Raw genomic sequence first — 18,719 nt, 5'->3', positions numbered from 1 at the left:
TAAAGAAACAAAGTCAAGTATAATCAGGTGTTGGAGTGTTAGCTAATACTCTGAATGCGTTCAGTAATCCGGTTCTTAGTTAAAGAAAAGAGCGTTAAATTAGAAATTATTTTATGCTACCGATGAGTCTATCTTCAAGCTAATTCTTGGGGCAAGAGTTGGCAATAAACACGTGTATCCCATAAAATCTATCTAATTCATACTTTTCTCTCCATTTTTGGCTTTCGTTTTTTAAAAATAGCAGTTGTTTGGAATGGAGTGTGCCTCACATATATTATTCATAGATGAAGTACTATATTCTCATTAGGAATGTGAGTCCTAAGACGTTGGTGTTTGAAAGGGGAAATGGCTGACTTACTGTAAGCTGTTGGCTGGGCCATTACTGACTGGCAGGATCAACTGGAAGCACTTTGTTAGTGGATTAGGTTGCCCTGGAAATGCCTTCCTGAAACTCTAATGATGCACTTAAGGGAACCCTCTGGGACAGGAGTAAAATGTCTCTTTGCAGGCGTGTCTTCCACCAGAGTCCTCTTGGGACGAGATGGGAGGGGGCGGGGGCACATCCAAAGAGACTCTCTGTAAGGAAACAGCCCCAGAAAAAAGGTTGCAGGTAACAATTTACATGGAAGCTAAGCTAATGACTTACTGATATAAACCCTGGCTTTTCTGAGGGTACCAGTGCTTCGTGGATTCTTTTGAAGGAGCATCATTAATTCCAGAGAGACTGTACCTATGCATGTATGTATTTATTATTTATTTATTTATTGCCTGTGGTGGGGTGGCAGAGGGATGGAGAAGAAGGGAAAAAACAGGTGAGGGCATCTGAGGGAATATGGTTTCATCCTCTTTGGTTGGAAAAAAAACTACTTTGTAGCTTGAACATTGGGGTCATTGGGTGTGTTTTCTTTCTTTCTTTCTTTTCTTTCTTTTTTCTTTCTTTTTTTTTTGTTTTTATAAAAACAAGCTTTAGAGGGGCAATTTGCCCTTCCGCAGAAATTCAGTGCACGTGCGAAGGGCATGTTTGTTGATTTTTTTAAATGAAAAATCTCTGTGTTCGTCTCACCACTGGGTTGGGGGGTTGTTTCTGGGGGATGGTGGTGGCGGTGGAGGTCTGAAGACAGGAGGAAAGGGCAAAGCAAAGGCCCTTGGAAACTCCAGACTTCCGGACAGGACGGGGAGGGGGGGAGTGGCTGCGCAGCGCTGCGTCCCCGCCCCGAGACCGGAGCGCCCAGGAGTCGCGTGCCCACGGCCGGAGCGCGGCGTCCCCGTGCAGTCCTGGCGACCTGTCAGCGAGGCGGACGTGACTCGGAGCTGCCTCCGCTTTCTCCAAGCCATATTCCTTTAAGATGATGTAATAGTCATTTCCCTGGATGGTTTCTTGCCTGCACTGCTGAAACAACAGCATCCGAACTGCACTGGGAACTGTGGAACCACCCAGCTCCGCCGCCGGAGAAGCCTGAGCCCGAGCCCCCCGCCGTCATTTCGGCGCTGCGGCGCCCGCCGGCTCCCACTTGACTGGGAACATGGGAGCCCGCTTGCCCTTGCCGGCAGGTGGGGTGGCTACCTGGGACCCCAGCAGGGCACGTCTGTCTTTCTTTCTGCTTCTGGGCTTTCTGAAAAGCTTCTAAGTCCCAGTACCTCTTGCAACTCTCTTCTGTTTTAAGGATTCTTTCCAAAGGTTTGATTTTTTTTTTTTTTCCTGGAGAAGCTTTGGATGAATATTTTTCTCTGCTTTGCTTCTTCAATCCAGCCACCCCTCGTCACGGTTTAACTTTTTTGTGACTTGTTTTAACTTGAGATTGGAAGTGAATATATACATACATATACACAAATATACATTTATATAAATCTTTATATATATATATATACACACGCACATATATATGATTATTTTCTAAGAGCACATCTCTCTGGCACTTTTCATTGATACCTCTGTCCTTTACCTCTTTGGGATTTGACAAGCTCCAGACTCTGTGTGTGGCTGTGGATTCCGACTGCTTTGCAAATGGGTATTTCTGCGCAAGAACTGTTTCCAGCACTCACTAAGGTAAGTTCCGAGGATTATTACTTTTCCTGTCCAGACAGAAAAAAAAAAAAAAAAAAAATCCCCTTTTAGAAGTTGAAAACTGCTTATTCCTTTTTAATGCAGAAATCAAATAGAAATGTTTTAAATACTAAATGCTGGAGACAGAGGAATATGGATAAATATGTAGACACAAAATAGCTTGAGAGAAGCTACGATTTAGTTGAAGAATGGCTGAAATCAGTAGTTCCAGGGCTGCTTATGTAAAATAATCTCTCCCTCCCTCCCTCTCTCTCTCCCTCCCTTCCTTCCTGCTTCTCTCCTTCCCTCTTCTCTCTCCAGTGGTCTCTTTTTTTCTGACTCACGCTGGGTTTGAGGAAATAATTTTCTCTCTTTTCCTTCACACAGACCTCTCAGTAACTGGGGACCTGGCCTGCCTTGCCTACTGAGCTTGGGGGAAGATTGGATGCTGATGAGTTGATTATATTCCATGAAGTAATAGCTTACCACCTGCCAGGGTTTAAACTACTTTTGCAGCATCACTTCACCTGTGGACTCTTTGAAATTTTGCTTTCTTGGGGAAAAAACTGGGTAAGAGAAGGCCGTTTTTTAACAAGGTAGCATCCTCTCCCTCCCTTACAAGTTGGTGCAAAGAATCAGGGTCTGACTCCATTGAACTGCACCCTTCACATCAAAATAGAAGAAGAAGAAGAAGAAAGGGACAATGGCTCTGAGTGGAAACTGTAGTCGTTATTATCCTCGAGAACAAGGGGCTGCAGTTCCCAACTCCTTCCCTGAGGTCGTGGAGCTGAATGTTGGGGGTCAAGTTTATTTCACTCGCCATTCCACATTAATAAGCATCCCTCATTCCCTCCTGTGGAAAATGTTTTCCCCAAAGAGAGACACAGCTAACGATCTAGCCAAGGACTCCAAGGGAAGGTTTTTCATTGACAGAGATGGATTCTTGTTCCGTTATATTCTGGACTATCTCAGGGACAGGCAGGTGGTCCTGCCTGATCACTTTCCAGAAAGGGGAAGACTGAAAAGGGAAGCTGAGTACTTCCAGCTCCCAGACTTGGTCAAACTCCTGTCCCCTGATGAAATCAAGCAAAGCCCAGATGAATTCTTCCATAGTGACTTCGAAGATGCCTCCCAAGGAAGTGACACGAGAATCTGCCCCCCTTCCTCGCTACTCCCTGCTGACCGCAAGTGGGGTTTTATTACTGTGGGTTACAGGGGGTCCTGCACCATGGGCAGAGAGGGGCAGGCAGATGCCAAGTTTCGGAGAGTTCCCAGGATTTTGGTTTGTGGAAGGATTTCCTTGGCAAAGGAGGTCTTTGGAGAAACTTTGAATGAGAGCAGAGACCCTGACAGAGCCCCAGAAAGATACACCTCCAGATTTTATCTCAAATTCAGGCATCTGGAAAGGGCTTTTGATATGTTGTCAGAATGTGGATTCCACATGGTGGCCTGTAACTCCTCAGTGACAGCATCTTTCGTCAACCAATATACAGATGACAAGATCTGGTCAAGTTACACTGAGTACGTCTTCTATCGTAAGTACCACGGGTTCTTTTTGTTTTTTCATGTGTGTGGGTCCTCTTAACAGAAGTATATGTCTGCATGTTCAGTCTATGTCTAAGGAGTACTATTTTGGTTTTTTTTTTTTTTAACCCTTGAGGTACAGCTAGAAGATTAGAGGTTATAGTCAGCTTTCATGTCTTACCTAAGACGTTTGTTTTTCCGGTCAAATCACAGAATGTTTAAAGGCCTCAAACATCACAAGATGCAAATGATATTGGTATAGGTAATATGTGGAATGAAAACAGGCATGTATGTCTCTGTCAGATATTGACTTGTGAACATAAGAACATTAGAACTTAGCTGTTGGTCCACAGGAGGTTGATAGAGTCAGAGTGGCTGAAGTACTGCTGTCTATTCTTTTATCTAACTTTGGGGTCTCTTAAGCTGGTTGCTGAAGACTGGCTTTCATGGGGGCGTTGAGAACACAAATGGATGTTGCACTGAATGACATGATCTTGGCTAGATGGCAGTATAGACTGACGAAAGACCCCCTTCCCCCCCAACCCCAAGTCTGAAATTTGCTTTTCTAGGCTTTACAGATTTGTGATTTGATTCCTTAGCAATCTGTACTGAGGTATGAGTTGCAGTGCAGACTTAATTAAGTTGAGCTTCATTTAGGAGTCATGTAAAAGGAATGAATCCTTGAGAATTGTCAGTCACATGCAGTCATCTTCAGATAGCTGAGGTGATAGAATCACTGACATAAAAGGGAGCCAGAAGGGAAAAAAAGAAAGGAAACAATTGCGGCACCTTTAAATTGTGCCTTTAAAGTAAGAGTTTCTTAGAGGTCAGTCCATTTGTTTAAACGACTGTACAGAATGCCTTATTTTAAGAAATGGCATTATTCTAAATATAAGCCATTGATCTCTGAAAGGAGAACAATCAATCAATCTGTAAAGTTTAGTGCTTGATGAACTGCTGATTTTCAACAGGTCTGGGAGTTGGGTGAAGTGAATTCCATAAATATGTTTCCAGTTTTTCTCTATTCTTATTTTAAGGCAAATCCATAAATTTTGAGGATTAAAATATCTAAATGGCTTTACATATAAAGATACGACTGAATTTCCTGGACTGGTTTTTGCCTACAGTAGTGTTTATTCATTTGGAGATGGTGCTGGGAACCTTGGTGACAAGGCCTGTGGGAAGCCGGGTTGCTCTCTACTGGGTTATTACACATTTGGTTTTTGGAAGTGAAGACACATGGATTGTATAGAAAGAACAGCCTGTGTAGAAAAATAAAATCAGCCAGCAGTTCAGTAACGTTCTGATGTGTTGGAACAAGCATTATTTGGTCCAATATCCCTACCTATGGCCTTTATCTGTAATCTGTACCTTCCTCTATGTTGGAAGTTAGTTGCCAGCTTCTGCTTTCTTCCTTCTGGTGAATTTTCCACTAGTATAGAGATAAGGCTTTAGCGTTTTAGCTTTCTACAAAGGAGTCTGACATTATCTGTGTTTCTGTAGAATAAATATCTTCTAACTTTTGGGGAAAAAATGCATCATAGAGTTTAAATCTAGGTGTGTGATGTTTACCTTGTTCTCCAATTTCTAATATTTGAAAACAGCCTCTTAAGAAGCTTCAGTCAAATAAAAGAAAACCTACCAGCCATAGCCCCTCAAAAAGACTACACTTGATTCTAATCACTTGCTCATCTAAATGATACCCAGAACCTGAGTGTATTTGCCTACTAGCTCAGTGACATTTCTGTGTTCATCAAAGACTCATCCATATAAAACTACGTCCTTTTTAGATTGCTCTCGACAGACTCTGTTCTCTGATCATATAATCACTTCCTTCTTTGTTGGGTTGCCGAGAGGTTGCCAAGGTTTGCTCTCCATCACTCCATGGACAGGCTAGCACAAACGTACAGCAACTTCATATTGCACAGCACATATACTGCATATGATATACTTGCCCTTTGTACCTAACAACCAGAGCTAAGTGTTAACTCTTCCTCTGTCTTAGGATCAATAAAACTGGCTGCTGCCTTTCTAAGGTGCATGACAGCTTCCGTGCAGCTGCTTAGCCATAATTATTTAATTAGAAGCTGCCAACTGTGCCTCTATAACCATTAATTCATCAAGCTGTTGTGCTCAGGTTAATGGGACAAAACTACAGGAGGTGCTCTAAAGCAGGGAGTTGCTTGTATGCAAAGATGCTCCGAGCCCTGCCAATCAACCAACTGTGAGCACCAAGCCACTGCTCGCTTTGCAGAGGGTGTGGAGCCCAGAAGCCACCACCTGCCAGCCAGATCCGAAGGGGCAGTGTGTGTCTCTGGTGAGAACCTCCCCCAACCTCGAAAAAACCAAACAACCAACCAACTAACAGAAAAGATGCTCTTTGCAGGGGAACTCAGCTTCCTCCTATGTTATAAAAATATCTGTAGATAAAGATACAGATATGTAGTGACAAACTTCTTAGGTCCCAGAAATTAACTCCAAGCAGTTAGACTCTTCTAGTAACCAAAGGATAATGCAGAATCACTTTGTCTGGATCCAGATCACAGTAAAAAATGAACAGCAAGAAATTAATACATTGCATAAGGTGGTTGACAGTCATGGGGAAAGACCCCTTCTTCCTCTGTTTGCCTAATTTTCTTCCAGATTTTCCAAGGAGAAATTGGGAAATCTGTCAATTATTAACAGGTTAGATTCTTGCCTCATTCAATCTTCATGTGGACCTAGAATTGATGGTCAACATCAGGCAGTTTTGACTGAGTGTTTCGTTATTGCAGAACTACGAACAATTAAAGTCAACCCATGTTTGTGTGTGTTCAAAAGGGCAGCAAGGAAGGTGTTTGTCTACGTTGCTTACACACCAAAATATGTGAGATACTGTGGATTATGATTCACTTATCAGCAACTGAAAAAATGTGAGTGATATAGAAAGTAAAGAAATGTTGTCCTAAGATTGCCTCACAAAGTATTTTAATTAAAAAAAATGAGAAGGTACTTTTCCACCTTTCTCACCCACCTAGGTAAATAATTACCTCTGTTTTCTCTCCGAGTGTTATATGGAAGGCAATATCATAAACATCAGAGGATGCCTTCTTGATTCACCTCTAGATGAAATGAGAGCTAAGTAATTTGGAAACGAGAAGTCCTGATATTGAACTCAATAGCCGTTCACACCACTTAGGAACAAAATCACAGGTGCATGGAAATAAATGAACCCCTTATTAGCCCTCTTCCAGTGCCCTAGGGAAGCTTGCTCTTGGTTGGAGAAAATTAAGTACATTTCCTTAATCCTACTCATGAGTGAGTTACTTCAGACAAATGCCGGAAACCATTCAGATTCAAAGGCATTTGCCTCTAATAGAACTGTGATAACATGACCACAAATAGGGAGTTTAATTCATAAGATCCAAAAACATAAACTCTAAGTTCTGTGAATTACGGAGACACCAATTCATTGCCTTTTCAACAGATTACTGCTTGTAGGTGCATTTAAACCTTTTTTCTCTTTACTTGGTTTTCTTAAATTTAAAGGGTTGTTTCCACAAAAGTTTCTAAATTGCTTTATGTACACAGTATATATCTTCAGGGTGGTTGATTGAGATGGAGTGTTGGAGAAAAGCAGATCAGGAAATGATTTCTCACTTAGAATTCAGCTGCATGACCTTGTATTGGGAAGAAATGGTGGTTCTGGCCATTGTGAATAACTTATCCAGTTGATTTTAAAAGCTTCCATAAGAGGGTGTGTTTTTAAAGGAAAACAGGTGGAAAAGCATCTGTCTTGAAATGATTCTAGCTCTTTTTTTCCTGTTTCCTCAAAAGTTACCAATGATAGCTTCAATTTTTATTGTCCATGGAAATATGATGTTGGCACATTCAAAATGAAGCCACAGAACAATGAAGTCCAAACTGTTAGGGTCTGGTCTTTACCACACCTGCCTCTCCTCTTTCTGTGATGTTTTTCTGTCTTTTCCATCTAAGATATTCTCTCTTCCTCTTGCTTTAGTCATTCCTGCTTTCAAGTTCTCTCTCTATGCCATAATCAAGACGTCAGTAAAAATTCTGTTCTGTCATTTTATTTAGAATATTTTCAAGGCATGGTGTTACTTTTTTCAGAGGTTTTTATACATAAGAAACCTTTTCATAACTGTGGATCCAGTGACTTTGTATCCCAAAGGGAGTGTTCTTAAGACTTGAGCCTTCTTAATTTATAATTTAAATATATAGCATAATCTAAGTATAAAGCTTCAACATGAAGTTGGTTTAGACCCTGCTTGGGCAGATATTGGATGGTGATGATGATGATAAAAGAAAGGGGTAGTGGGTATCATTTTTTCTTATCTCTTGAAGATGCTGTTCTCCGACCGTTGGCTCAATGTAACAGGGATATAAGCATGTTAGTAAAATATCCTATTATGCCGTTTTCACTTTCATGCCCAACAAGATATATTACCTGAGCCCAATTCCTTGTAGGAGATGATTTGAATCGTTTCTTCCTAGGTCTCTGGCATCCTGAATGAATTTGGCAGCAAGAGAAGTGTCAGTATGTAGGCAGAAAGGGGGGGATCTCTGTGATTGCCCCCAAGTGCCTCAATATATTAAAAACGTATGTGTACGATTGGAAAGAGAAGACCAAATGATTTTGATAGCCTAACGAGGTTTAGATCTTACCAAAGGAATTAGAGATAGAAATAGCTGAGAATGTGCCACAGAGCTCCATTTGGAACACCTCCAAACACAAACCATGGAGAGGAGTGACTGGGCATAGAAGAGAGTGCCAGTCCGATGTACAGAAAACAGTTCTTCAGAAATGTAGAGGTGATCTCAGTCTCTGCATCATAGCTGACTATTGCTCTTTTTCTTTGGTCTTTGCTCTAGCTTTCCTCAAATACTGCGTTTCTTGGCAAGTCAGCTAAAACATGTTAGTATGGAAATTTTCAAACACATCCAAATGTAGAGAAACCCAGTTCCAAAAATTACAGTGATCATTACAAGACTAATCTTGGTTCATATATATTCCTACCTACTTTCTCCTCTGTCTGCACTGGATTCTTTTGAAACAAATTTTAGAAGTCAGTCATTTCATTCATCCACAAACACTATACTATATGTTTCTAAAATAAAATGAATTTTAAGATATGTAACAATACCATTATCACATACAAAATTAATAGTTCTTTAATATCTTCTAATACCTAGTTGGTGTTCAAACTTCTTTGATTTTCTCACAATATTTTTTTTAAAGTTGTCAAACTCTTGTTTGAATCAAGAGTCAAATGAGGTCCATCCATTATCTTTTATTGCTATTTATTTTCTCTTTCAAAATTAAAAAAATATTGCATATGGCATATACCACAAAGTGGCAAAAAATCTTAAATCTCTTTTAATTTCTCCCTCCCTCCCTCCTTTTCCCTTGCTCCCTTTTTCTCTCTCTCCCTCTTTCTTTCTTTGCTTTTTCAATCTATTTGTTTGAAGAAACCAAGTTATTTTTCATGGCGAATGTCTGGCACTCTGGGTTTCGCTCATCCATCTCTGTGATCTCTGTGATGTCACTGACACATTTTTTTTCTTACCCCTGTATTTTCTGTAAATTTGTTAGAGCTAAACACCAGATTCTAAGGCTTGATCAGATTCAGGTTCAGAATTTCTTGCAAGAAATCTTCACAAGCGTTGGCAGGTCCATTTTTAATTTGCTTTGACAGATTGAAATGCTATCTGCTTTGGAGGCAAGGGAGGGACCTCTCCTTATTGTTAGTTTTTCTTTTTTTTTTTTAATGAAATTTTCCATTTTAAAAAAAATTTATTTATTTTATTTATTTTTGGCTGTGTTGGGGTCTTTGTTGCCACGTGTGGGCTTTCTCTAGTTGCGGCGACTGGGGGCTACTCTTCATTGCAGTGCGTGGGCTTCTCATTGCAGTGGCTTCTCTTGTTGCGGAGCACGGGCTCTAGGTGCACAGGCTTCAGTAGTTGTGGCGCGTGGGCTCAGTAGTTGTGGCTAGCGGGCTCTAGAGCGCAGGCTCAGTAGTTATGGCACACGGGCTTAGTTGCTCCACGGCATGTGGGATCTTCCTGGATCATGGCTCGAACCCGTGTCCCCTGCATTGGCAGGCGGATTCTTAACCACTGCACCATGAAGGAAGCCCTGTTAGTTTTTTCATGATCATCATATGGACAAATAGCAATTGGGATCTGTTCTCTCCATTGTTCAAGTTGATTCTGATGATACAGCAGGCAATAAAAGAGGCTCCAGTTTTTCTTTCTAGTCATCCAAGAACTATCTAGTATTCCACTTCTGTTATTGTCATTAGGCCGGGCTATCATCAGGGGTGCAGTGAACCTACCAAGATGTGCACTGGCTCCTGTTGACTGGGAGGAAGAATCATTCTGAGTGGGAAAGTTTGCCTCCTGGCTATTCTAACTTTGTATTCTGGGATTCTTTCAACTGTGCAGAAGCTCCACTGAACTCATCGTGTACATTCCCAAACCTCTTCTCTCCTTGTGTTCCTTATCTCAGTAAATGGATTCATCAGTTGCTCAGTTCCCCAGGGAAGAATAAAACCTGAGTGGCTCTTCTTTCTCCCTAACCATTTCTCCAATCTCCAAGTCCTGTTGGTTCTTTTCCTTCATCCGTCTCAAATCCATCCATTTCTTCCCGTCTCCACTGATGTTACCCAGCCCACTGACATTGCTTTTCTAGATTATTGCAAAGAAACTGAAATTGTCCTTCCCACCCACATCTGGTGTTGTCCCCTTCGGGTCTCCTCTTCCTGCTGCAAAAATGGTGAGATTTCTAAAATGTGAGCCTGACCATGTCACTCCTTAACATGAATCACAGCTCTTGGTGGAATGACCTCTGCTTCTGTCCTTAGCCTCTTCTGTTGCCCTCCCACCCGTTACGTTTTTAACCTCAGCTCTACCCCATTTCTTTTAGCTCCTGAATGCTGTTATACACTTGCTTCTTCAGTTTTGTACATAATGTTCCCTCTGCCTGGAACTGTGCCTTCACCTGCTTTGATTACATACTTCAGGTCCCAATCTAGAGGTTCCTTTTATGGGAAGCCTTTCTAGCCCATCATATCTAGATTAGGCACCTCTTATCTGTGCTCCCTAGGATCCTATTTTCCATTACTGTGGCACAAATAATACTGTATTATACTTGCTTATTTAACTGTTCCTGTAACATTAGACTGCAAGCTCTGTGAAGGTATGAACTGTGTTGGTCACTTTCATCATGATATACCTGGCACAGAACCTGGCAAAAATGTAGGCACTCCGTAAATATTTCTCAAAGAAGGAAACTAAATGCCCACTGCAGACTTTTGTTATGGTCATAGGTGCCACTGTCTTGCATATACCATTACATTATCTCTTAACAGAAGAACTGGAGAGCAATGATGGTGTGATTGCTCTGGTGTGATTGGTAATAATGATGGCATTTCCTAACTTCCACTGAGTTCTTCAGGTGCTGGGCTAAGCACTTTAATTTTTATTTTTTGAATTTTTGAATTTTATTTTATTTATTTTTTATACAGCAGGTTCTTATTAGTTATCCATTTTATACACATCAGTGTATACATGTCAATCCCAGTCTCCCAATTCATCCCACCCCCTACCCCTCCCAGCCACTTTCCCCCCTTGGTGTCCATAAGTTTGTTCTCTACATCTGTGTCTCAATTTCTGCCCTGCAAACTGGTCATCTATACCATTTTGCTAGGTTCCACATATATGCATTAATATGCTATATTTGTTTTTATCTTTCTGACTTACTTCACTCTGTATGACAGTCTCTATATCCATCTATGTCTCTACAAATGACACAATTTTGTTCCTTTTTATGGCTGAGTAATATTCCATTGTATATATGTGCCACATCTTCTTTATCCATTCATCTGTCGATGGACACTTAGATTGCTTCCATCCTGGCTATTGTAAATAGAGCTGAAATGAACATTGGGGTGCATGTGTCTTTTTAAATTATGGTTTTCTCTGGGTATATGCCCAGTAGTGGGATTGCTGGGTCAAATGGTAATTCTATTTTTAGTTTTTTAAGGAACCTCCATACTGTTCTCCATAGTGGCTGTATCAATTTACATTCCCACTAACAGTGCAAGAGGGCTCCCTTTTCTCCACACCCTCTCCAACATTTGTTGTTTGTAGATTTTCTGATGATGCCCATTCTAACTGAAGTGAGGTGATACCTCATTGTAGTTTTGATTTGCATTTCTCTAATAGTGATGTTGAGAAGCTTTTCATGTGCTTCTTGGCCATCTGTATGTCTTCTTTGGAGAAATGTTTATTTACGTCTTCTGCCCATTTTTAGATTGGGTTCTTTGTTTTTTTAATATTGAGCTGCATGAACTGTTTATATATTTTGGAAATTAATCCTTTGTCCGTTGATTCATTTGCAAATATTTTCTCCCATTCTGAGGGTTGTCTTTTGATCTTGTTTGTAGTTTCCTTTGCTTTACAAAAGCTTTTAAGTTTCATTAGGTCCAATTTGTTTATTGTTGTTTTTATTTCCATTACTCTAGGAGGTGGATCAAAAAAGATCTTGCTGTGATTTATGTCAAAGAGTGTTCTTCCTCTATTTTCCTCTAAGAGTTTTATAATGTCCGGTCTTACATTTAGGTCTCTAATGCATTGTGAGTTTATTTTTGTGTATGGTGATAGGGAGTGTTCTAATTTCATTCTTTTACATGTAGCTGTCCAGTTTTCCCAGCACCACTAATTGAAGAGACTGTCTTTTCTCCATTGTATATCCTTGCCTCCTTTCTCATAGATTAGTTGACCATAGGTGCATGGGCTTATCTCTGGGCTTTCTATCCTGTTCCATTGATCTATATTTCTGTTTTTACGCCAGTACCATATTGTCTTGATTACTGTAGCTTTGTAGTATAGTCTGAAGTCAGGGAGCCTGATTCCTCCAGCTCGGTTTTTTTCCCTCAAGACTGCTTTGGCTATTTGGATCTTTTGTGTCTCCATACAAATTTTAAGATTTTTTGTTCTAGTTCTGTAAAAATGCCATTGGTAATTTGATAGGGATTGCATTGAATCTGTAGATTGCTTTGGGTAGTATAGTCGTTTTCACAATATTGATTCTTCCAATACAAGAAAATGGTATATCTCTCCATCTGTTTGTGTCATCTTTGATTTCTTTCATCAGTGTCTTATAGTTTCTGAGTGCAGGTATTTTACCTCCTTATGTAGGTTTATTCCTAGGTATTTTATTCTTTTTGTTGCAATGGTGAATGGGAGTGTTTCCTTAATTTCTCTTTCTGATCTTTCTTTGTTAGTGTATAGGAATGCAAAAGACTTCTGTGCATTAATTTTGTACCCTGCAACTTTACCAAATTCATTGATTGGCTCTAGTAGTTTTCTGGTGGCATCTTTAGGATTCTCTATGTATAGTATCATGTCATCTGAAAACAGTGACAGTTTTACTTCTTCTTTTCCAATTTGTATTCCTTTTATTTCTTTTTCTTCTCTGTTTGCCATGGCTAGGACTTCCAAAACTATGTTGAATGATAGTGGCGAGAGTGGACATCCTTGTCTTGTTCCTGATCTTAGAGGAAATGCTTTCAGTTTTTCACCATTGAGGATAATGTTGGCTGTGGGTTTGTCATATATGGCCTTTATTATGTTGAGGTAGGTTCCCTCACTGGCCACTTTCTGGAGAGTTTTTATCATAAATGGGTGTTGAATTTTTTCAAAAGCTTTTTCTGCATCTATTGAGATGATCATATGGTTTTTCTTCTTCAATTTGTTAATATGGTGTATCACATTGGTTGATTTGCATATATTGAGGAATCCTTGCATCCCTGGGATAAATTCCACTTGATCGTGGTGTATGATCCTTTTAATGTGTTGTTGGATTCTGTTTGCTAGTATTTTGTTGAGGATTTTTGCATCTGTGTTCATCAGTGATATTGGTCTGTAATTTTCTTTTTTTGTAGTATCTCTTTCTGGTTTTGGTATCAGGGTGATGGTGGCCTCATATAATGAGTTTGGGAGTGTTCCTTCCTCTGCAATTTTTTGGAAGAGTTTGAGACAGATGGGTGTTAACTCTTCTCTAAATGTTTGATAGAATTCACCTGTGAAGCCATCTGGTCCTGGACTTCTGTTGGTTGGAAGATTTTTAATCACAGTTTCGATTTCATTACTTGTGATTGGTCTGTTCATATTTTCTATTTCTTCCTGGTTCAGTCTTGGAAGGTTATACCTTTCTAAGAATTTGCCCATTTTTCCAGGTTATCCATTTTACTGGCATAGAGTTGCTTGTAGTAGTCTCTTAGGATGCTTTGTATTTCTGCGGTGTCTGTTGTAACCTCTTTTTCATTTCTGATTTTATTGATTTGAGTCCTCTCCCTCTATTTCTTGATGAGTCTGGCTAATGGTTTATCAATTTTATCATCTCAAAGAACCAGCTTTTAGTTTTGTTGATCTTTGCTATTGTTTTCTTTGTTTCTATTTCATTTATTTCTGCCCTGATCTTTATGATTTCTTTCCTTCTGCTGACTTTGGGTTCTGTTTGTTCTCCTTTCTCTAGTTCCTTTAGGTGTAAAGTTAGATTGTTATTTGAGATTTTTCTTGTTTCTTGAGGTAAACTTGTATTGCTGTAAACTTCCCTCTTAGAACTGCTTTTGCTGCATCCCATTGGTTTTGGATCATCGTGTTTTCATTCTAATTTGTCTCTAGGTATTTTTTGATTTCCTCTTTGATTTCTTCAGTGATCTCTTGGTTATTTAGTAACATTGTTTAGCCTTCATGTGTCTGTGTTTTTTACGTTTTTTTCCCTGTAATTGATTTGTAATCTAATAGCGTTGTGGTCAGAAAAGATGCTTGATATGATTTCAATTTTCTTAAATTTACCAAGGCTTGATTTGTGACCCAAGATGTGATCTATCCTGGAGAATGTTCCGTGTACACTTGAGAAGAAAGAGTAATCTGCTGTTTTTCGATGGAATGTCCTATAAATATCAATTAAATCTGTCTGGTCTCTTGTGTCATTTAAAGCTTGTGTTTCCTTATTAATTTTCTGTCTGGATGATCTGTCCATTGGTGTAAGTGAGGTGTTAAAGTCCCCCATTATTATTGTGTTAGTGTTGATTTCCTCTTTTATAGCTGTTAGCAGTTGCCTTATGTATTGAGGTGCCTCTATGTTGGGTGCATATGTATTTATAATTGTTATATCTTCTTCTTGGATTGATCCCTTGATCATCATGTAGTGTCCTCCCTTGTCTCTTGTAATATTCTTTATTTTAAAGTCTATTTTATCTGATATGAGTATTGCTACTCCAGGTTTCTTTTGATTTTCATTTTCATGGAATATCTTTTTCCATTCCCTCACTTTCAGTCTGTATGTGTCCCTAGGTCTATATAGACAGCATATATATGTGTCTTGTTTTTGTATCCCTTCTGCGAGCTTGTGTCTTTTGGTTGGAGTATTTAATCCATTCACGTTTAAGGTAATTATTTATATGTATGTTCCTCTTACCATTTTCTTAATTGTTATGGGTTTGTTTTTGTAGGTCCTTTTCTTCTGTTGTGTTTCCTGCCTAGAGAAGTTTCTTTAGCATTTGTTGTAAAGCTGGTTTGGTGATGCTGAATTCTCTTAGCGTTTGCTTGTCTGTAAAGCTTTTGATTTCTCCATCAAATCTGAATGAGATCCTTGCTGGGTAGAGTAATCTTGGTTGTAGTTTCTTCCCTTTCATCACTTTAAATATATCGTGCCACTCCCTTCTGGCTTGTAGAGTTTCTGCTGAGAAATCAGTTTTTAACCTTATGGGAGTTCCCTTGTATGTTATTTGGTTTTTTTCCCTTGTTGCTTTCAATAATTTTTCTTTTTCTTTAATTTTTGTCAGTTTGATTACTATGTGCCTCGGCATGTTTCTCCTTGGGTTTATCCTGCCTGGGACTCTCTGCACTTCCTGGACTTGGGTGGCTATTTCCTTTCCCATGTTAGGGAAGTTTTTGACTATAATCTCTTCAAATATTTTCTTGGGTCCTTTCTCTCTCTCTTCTCCTTCTGGGACCCCTATAATGTGAATGTTGTTGCATTTAATGTTGTCCCAGAGGTCTCTTAGGCTGTCTTCATTTCTTTTCATTCTTTTTTCTTTATTCTGTTCCGTAGCAGTGAATTCCACCATTCTGTCTTCCAGGTCACTTCTCTGTTCTTCTGCCTCAGTTATTCTGCTATTTATTCCTTCTCGGGTATTTTTCATTTCAGTTATTGTATTGTTCATCTCTGTTTGTTTGTTCTTTAATTCTTCTAGGTGTTTGTTTTGTAATTCTTATAGGTCTTTGTTAAACATTTCTTGCATCTTCTTGATCTTTGCCTCTACTCTTTTTCCAAGGTCCTGGATCATCTTCACTATCATTATTCTGAATTCTTTTTCTGGAATTTTGTCTATCTCCACTTCACTTAGTTGTTTTTCTGAGGTTTTATCTTGTTCCTTCATGTGGTACAAAGTCGTCTGCCTTTTCATTTTGTCTATCTTTCTGTGAATGTGGTTTTCCTTCCACAGGCTGCAGAATTGTAGTTCTTCTTGCTTCTACTGTCCGCTCTCTCAGGGTTAAGCACTTTACATACAAATTGGAATTCTCCCTGAAAGATGCTCTGCTCTTAGCACCTGCAGAAAGATTCTAGCTCTGGGGAACTGGGAAAAACACTTTACCAGCAGCGAAGTCTCCTGTGGTTTCCTTTTAGTTGATTCACCTAAGCAGGAGCAAATTGAAGCTGGGAGGGAGTGGGTGGGCAGCATTTAAGGAACAACCCTAGGAGGGACTTGGGATTCAGAAAAGTGCTGCAAAATTGAGAGAATAACCTCAATAGGAGAAGAGCTCTGCTAGAATGCAAAGTGTGCTGTGAGGCTGACCAGGTTGCCTTCTTAATCTTCTTACTGCTAAAGGATTCTATTGATATTTCCTCCTTCCCTCCTTTCTTACCACATTAACGATCATTCCTTAATGCCAGAGGCAACATAACATGGTGGTTTAGAGCCTGGGTGTTGGAGCCCACACTGCTTGAGTTTGAATTTCTAGCTGTTTGATCACCTGCAAATCCATGCCTCAGTTTCCTCACCTGGAAAATGGAGATGGTAACAGTGGTACTTGCCTCATAGGGTTGTTACGAGAATCGAATAGGTTGCTCTATATAAAGTGCTGATGACAGCACCTGGCACCCAGGCAATGCTATGGAAATGTTAATAAATAATTACAAGGACCTCTGAGAATACTGACATGACAAGATACAGGTCCTTCCTATAAAAAACTTACCTGATTCTTTATAATAGTCCTCTTGGATACTTTGTTCAGTCTGTTGATTCTATGCATGTTAAAAAAAACAAACAAAAACATCTAGAAGTAACTTTTAAAGAGGAAATTCAAGCTATTGATTTTAATTGAATCTGAATAAACATAAAAGTAAACCCTTCAGAAAGCTTCCAATTGCACTAACTCTTTTCTTCCCCCTGGCTATTCCATAATGCAAGTCATTAATAATGGCTTTTCTCCCTACCTTATTTTCAACTTGTGGTTTTTCAGAACCTGGGAGAATATGTGGTAGCATTGAAAATTAAGAATATAATTTAAATTATATATTCAGTCACTGCAGAATTAGAATAACCTTTTAGGAGTCTCAGCCTAGAGAGAATTCTTCATGGTGACAGAAAATGGTTACTGAGTATGCCTCCGACAATAAGATCATTTAAATTGCTCCGGAAATGAAAACAAGACAATTTTCTTCACACTATGAGTAGCTGTTCTGTGTGGCTTTGAATGGAAACAAGACTGCTAATGGGGGCTGTTGCTGCGTGACCCAGTCAAAAGCTGCCCCATGTGAAGAAATTCATACTTTTCTACTTTCATTCATCTATCCCATTCTGAAGCAGAAAGTTCTAATAATTTCCACACCCCCGTTTACAGCGACCTTTTATTCTGAGCGTGTCTGATATAATGTGATGGTGAACTAGTTACATTGATGAAAATAGGAGGTGACCCATTCTTTATATATAACTTGGTGCACAAGAGCCTTTGGGGCTGCTGTATGTTGTGTTTTAGACAATATTGTAGCCTGTGGATTGACACTGCTAGGCCCCTACCTAGAGAAAAGGAGAGCTAGGCTCTGGTAAGGGTGATTTTTCTGTGAAGGGAGCTTTCTGTGTGTGGAGCAGCAGAGAAATTCTAGTGACTGGGGTAAGGGAAATGGGGTGTATGACTGTTAGAGTGTGGCAGAGGCATAAAATCAAAACCAAGGGAGTACTCCAGACTTGGGGAAATGTTGCAGAGCCCTTGACAGAAGAAGAGCTGGCCGACAACGAGAAGTGCGCATCGAGCACTGGCCAGCCATCACGGCTTATTTTCTTACAGTGTTAAGCTTTCAGTTATGTCAGGTGGAGAAATTTTCCTATGGGCACGTGCTTGCACATTTACACTGAAAATGCAAGTGGAAAATAAGATTCCGTTTGCACTAATTTGCTTTCTAGCCTACTAGGTGAAATCTCTTTTTTTCTTTGAACAGAGGGATACCTGTGTGGAGTTGTACATCTTGCGAAGCTGCCGTGAAATAGCACGATGTTCCTTCCTATTTGCATGAGAAAAGCATGCCTTAGAAAATAGCAGAGTTGCTTGGCTTTTCTGGATAAATACTCCTGTGGTCTGGAGCAGTAATGACTAATGCTATAATGTGTGATACTTTAAAATTTTCAAGGCCATTTTCAGGTCTTTGGATGCTCAGGACTGTAAAATATTTATTTGGGAAGATCTGATTGCTTCATACTCACTGAGGGCCTGTCTTATATAAAGTACCTTTTTTGTTTTTTGTAGGGTTGTCCAGATGAGTTGGGTAGCAGATATCATATCTGTGTGCAAAGAATTGAGATCCTGATTCACAAAGTCCTCATGCTCATGATTTTCTAGTATTTCTCCACAGTCTGCCAGGGACGTGATTCACAATGTGCACAGGCCTCATGGATTGGAAACTGAAGGCCCTTCAAGCCTTTCATCATCTGCATCCTTTCACACAGACAAAAAATAAAACATAGCATGATGTATGATCTAGTTTTATACCAAGATGGTGCCATCCCTTCATCAGAATGACCTCCTTTAATAGGCAGAGTCCCTCCCACCTCTGTTGCTTATACAGAATTCTGATCGCTCC

At 39.8% G+C, this 18,719-nt stretch overlaps 1 protein-coding gene across 1 annotated transcript in view; it reads left to right on the top strand.

Annotated features, from left to right (window-relative positions):
• Window positions 1-1,225: 1,225 nt before the first annotated feature.
• The window catches only part of KCTD16 (potassium channel tetramerization domain containing 16), a 287,404-nt gene continuing 269,910 nt past the window's right edge, over window positions 1,226-18,719 (top strand). Inside the window, exons 1-2 of the mRNA XM_082454238.1 lie at window positions 1,226-2,047; window positions 2,432-3,579. Of these exons, the coding sequence (XP_082310364.1) occupies window positions 2,748-3,579 (832 nt within the window). The 5' untranslated portion in view covers window positions 1,226-2,047; window positions 2,432-2,747. The remainder of the gene's footprint in view (window positions 2,048-2,431; window positions 3,580-18,719) is intronic.

This window comes from Balaenoptera physalus (genome assembly GCF_965194825.1).
Source record: "Balaenoptera physalus genome assembly, chromosome: 3".
Lineage (NCBI taxonomy): Eukaryota > Metazoa > Chordata > Mammalia > Artiodactyla > Balaenopteridae > Balaenoptera > Balaenoptera physalus.
Note: the sequence above shows the minus strand (reverse complement) of the source record. Positions and strands in the feature narration are given on the sequence as shown.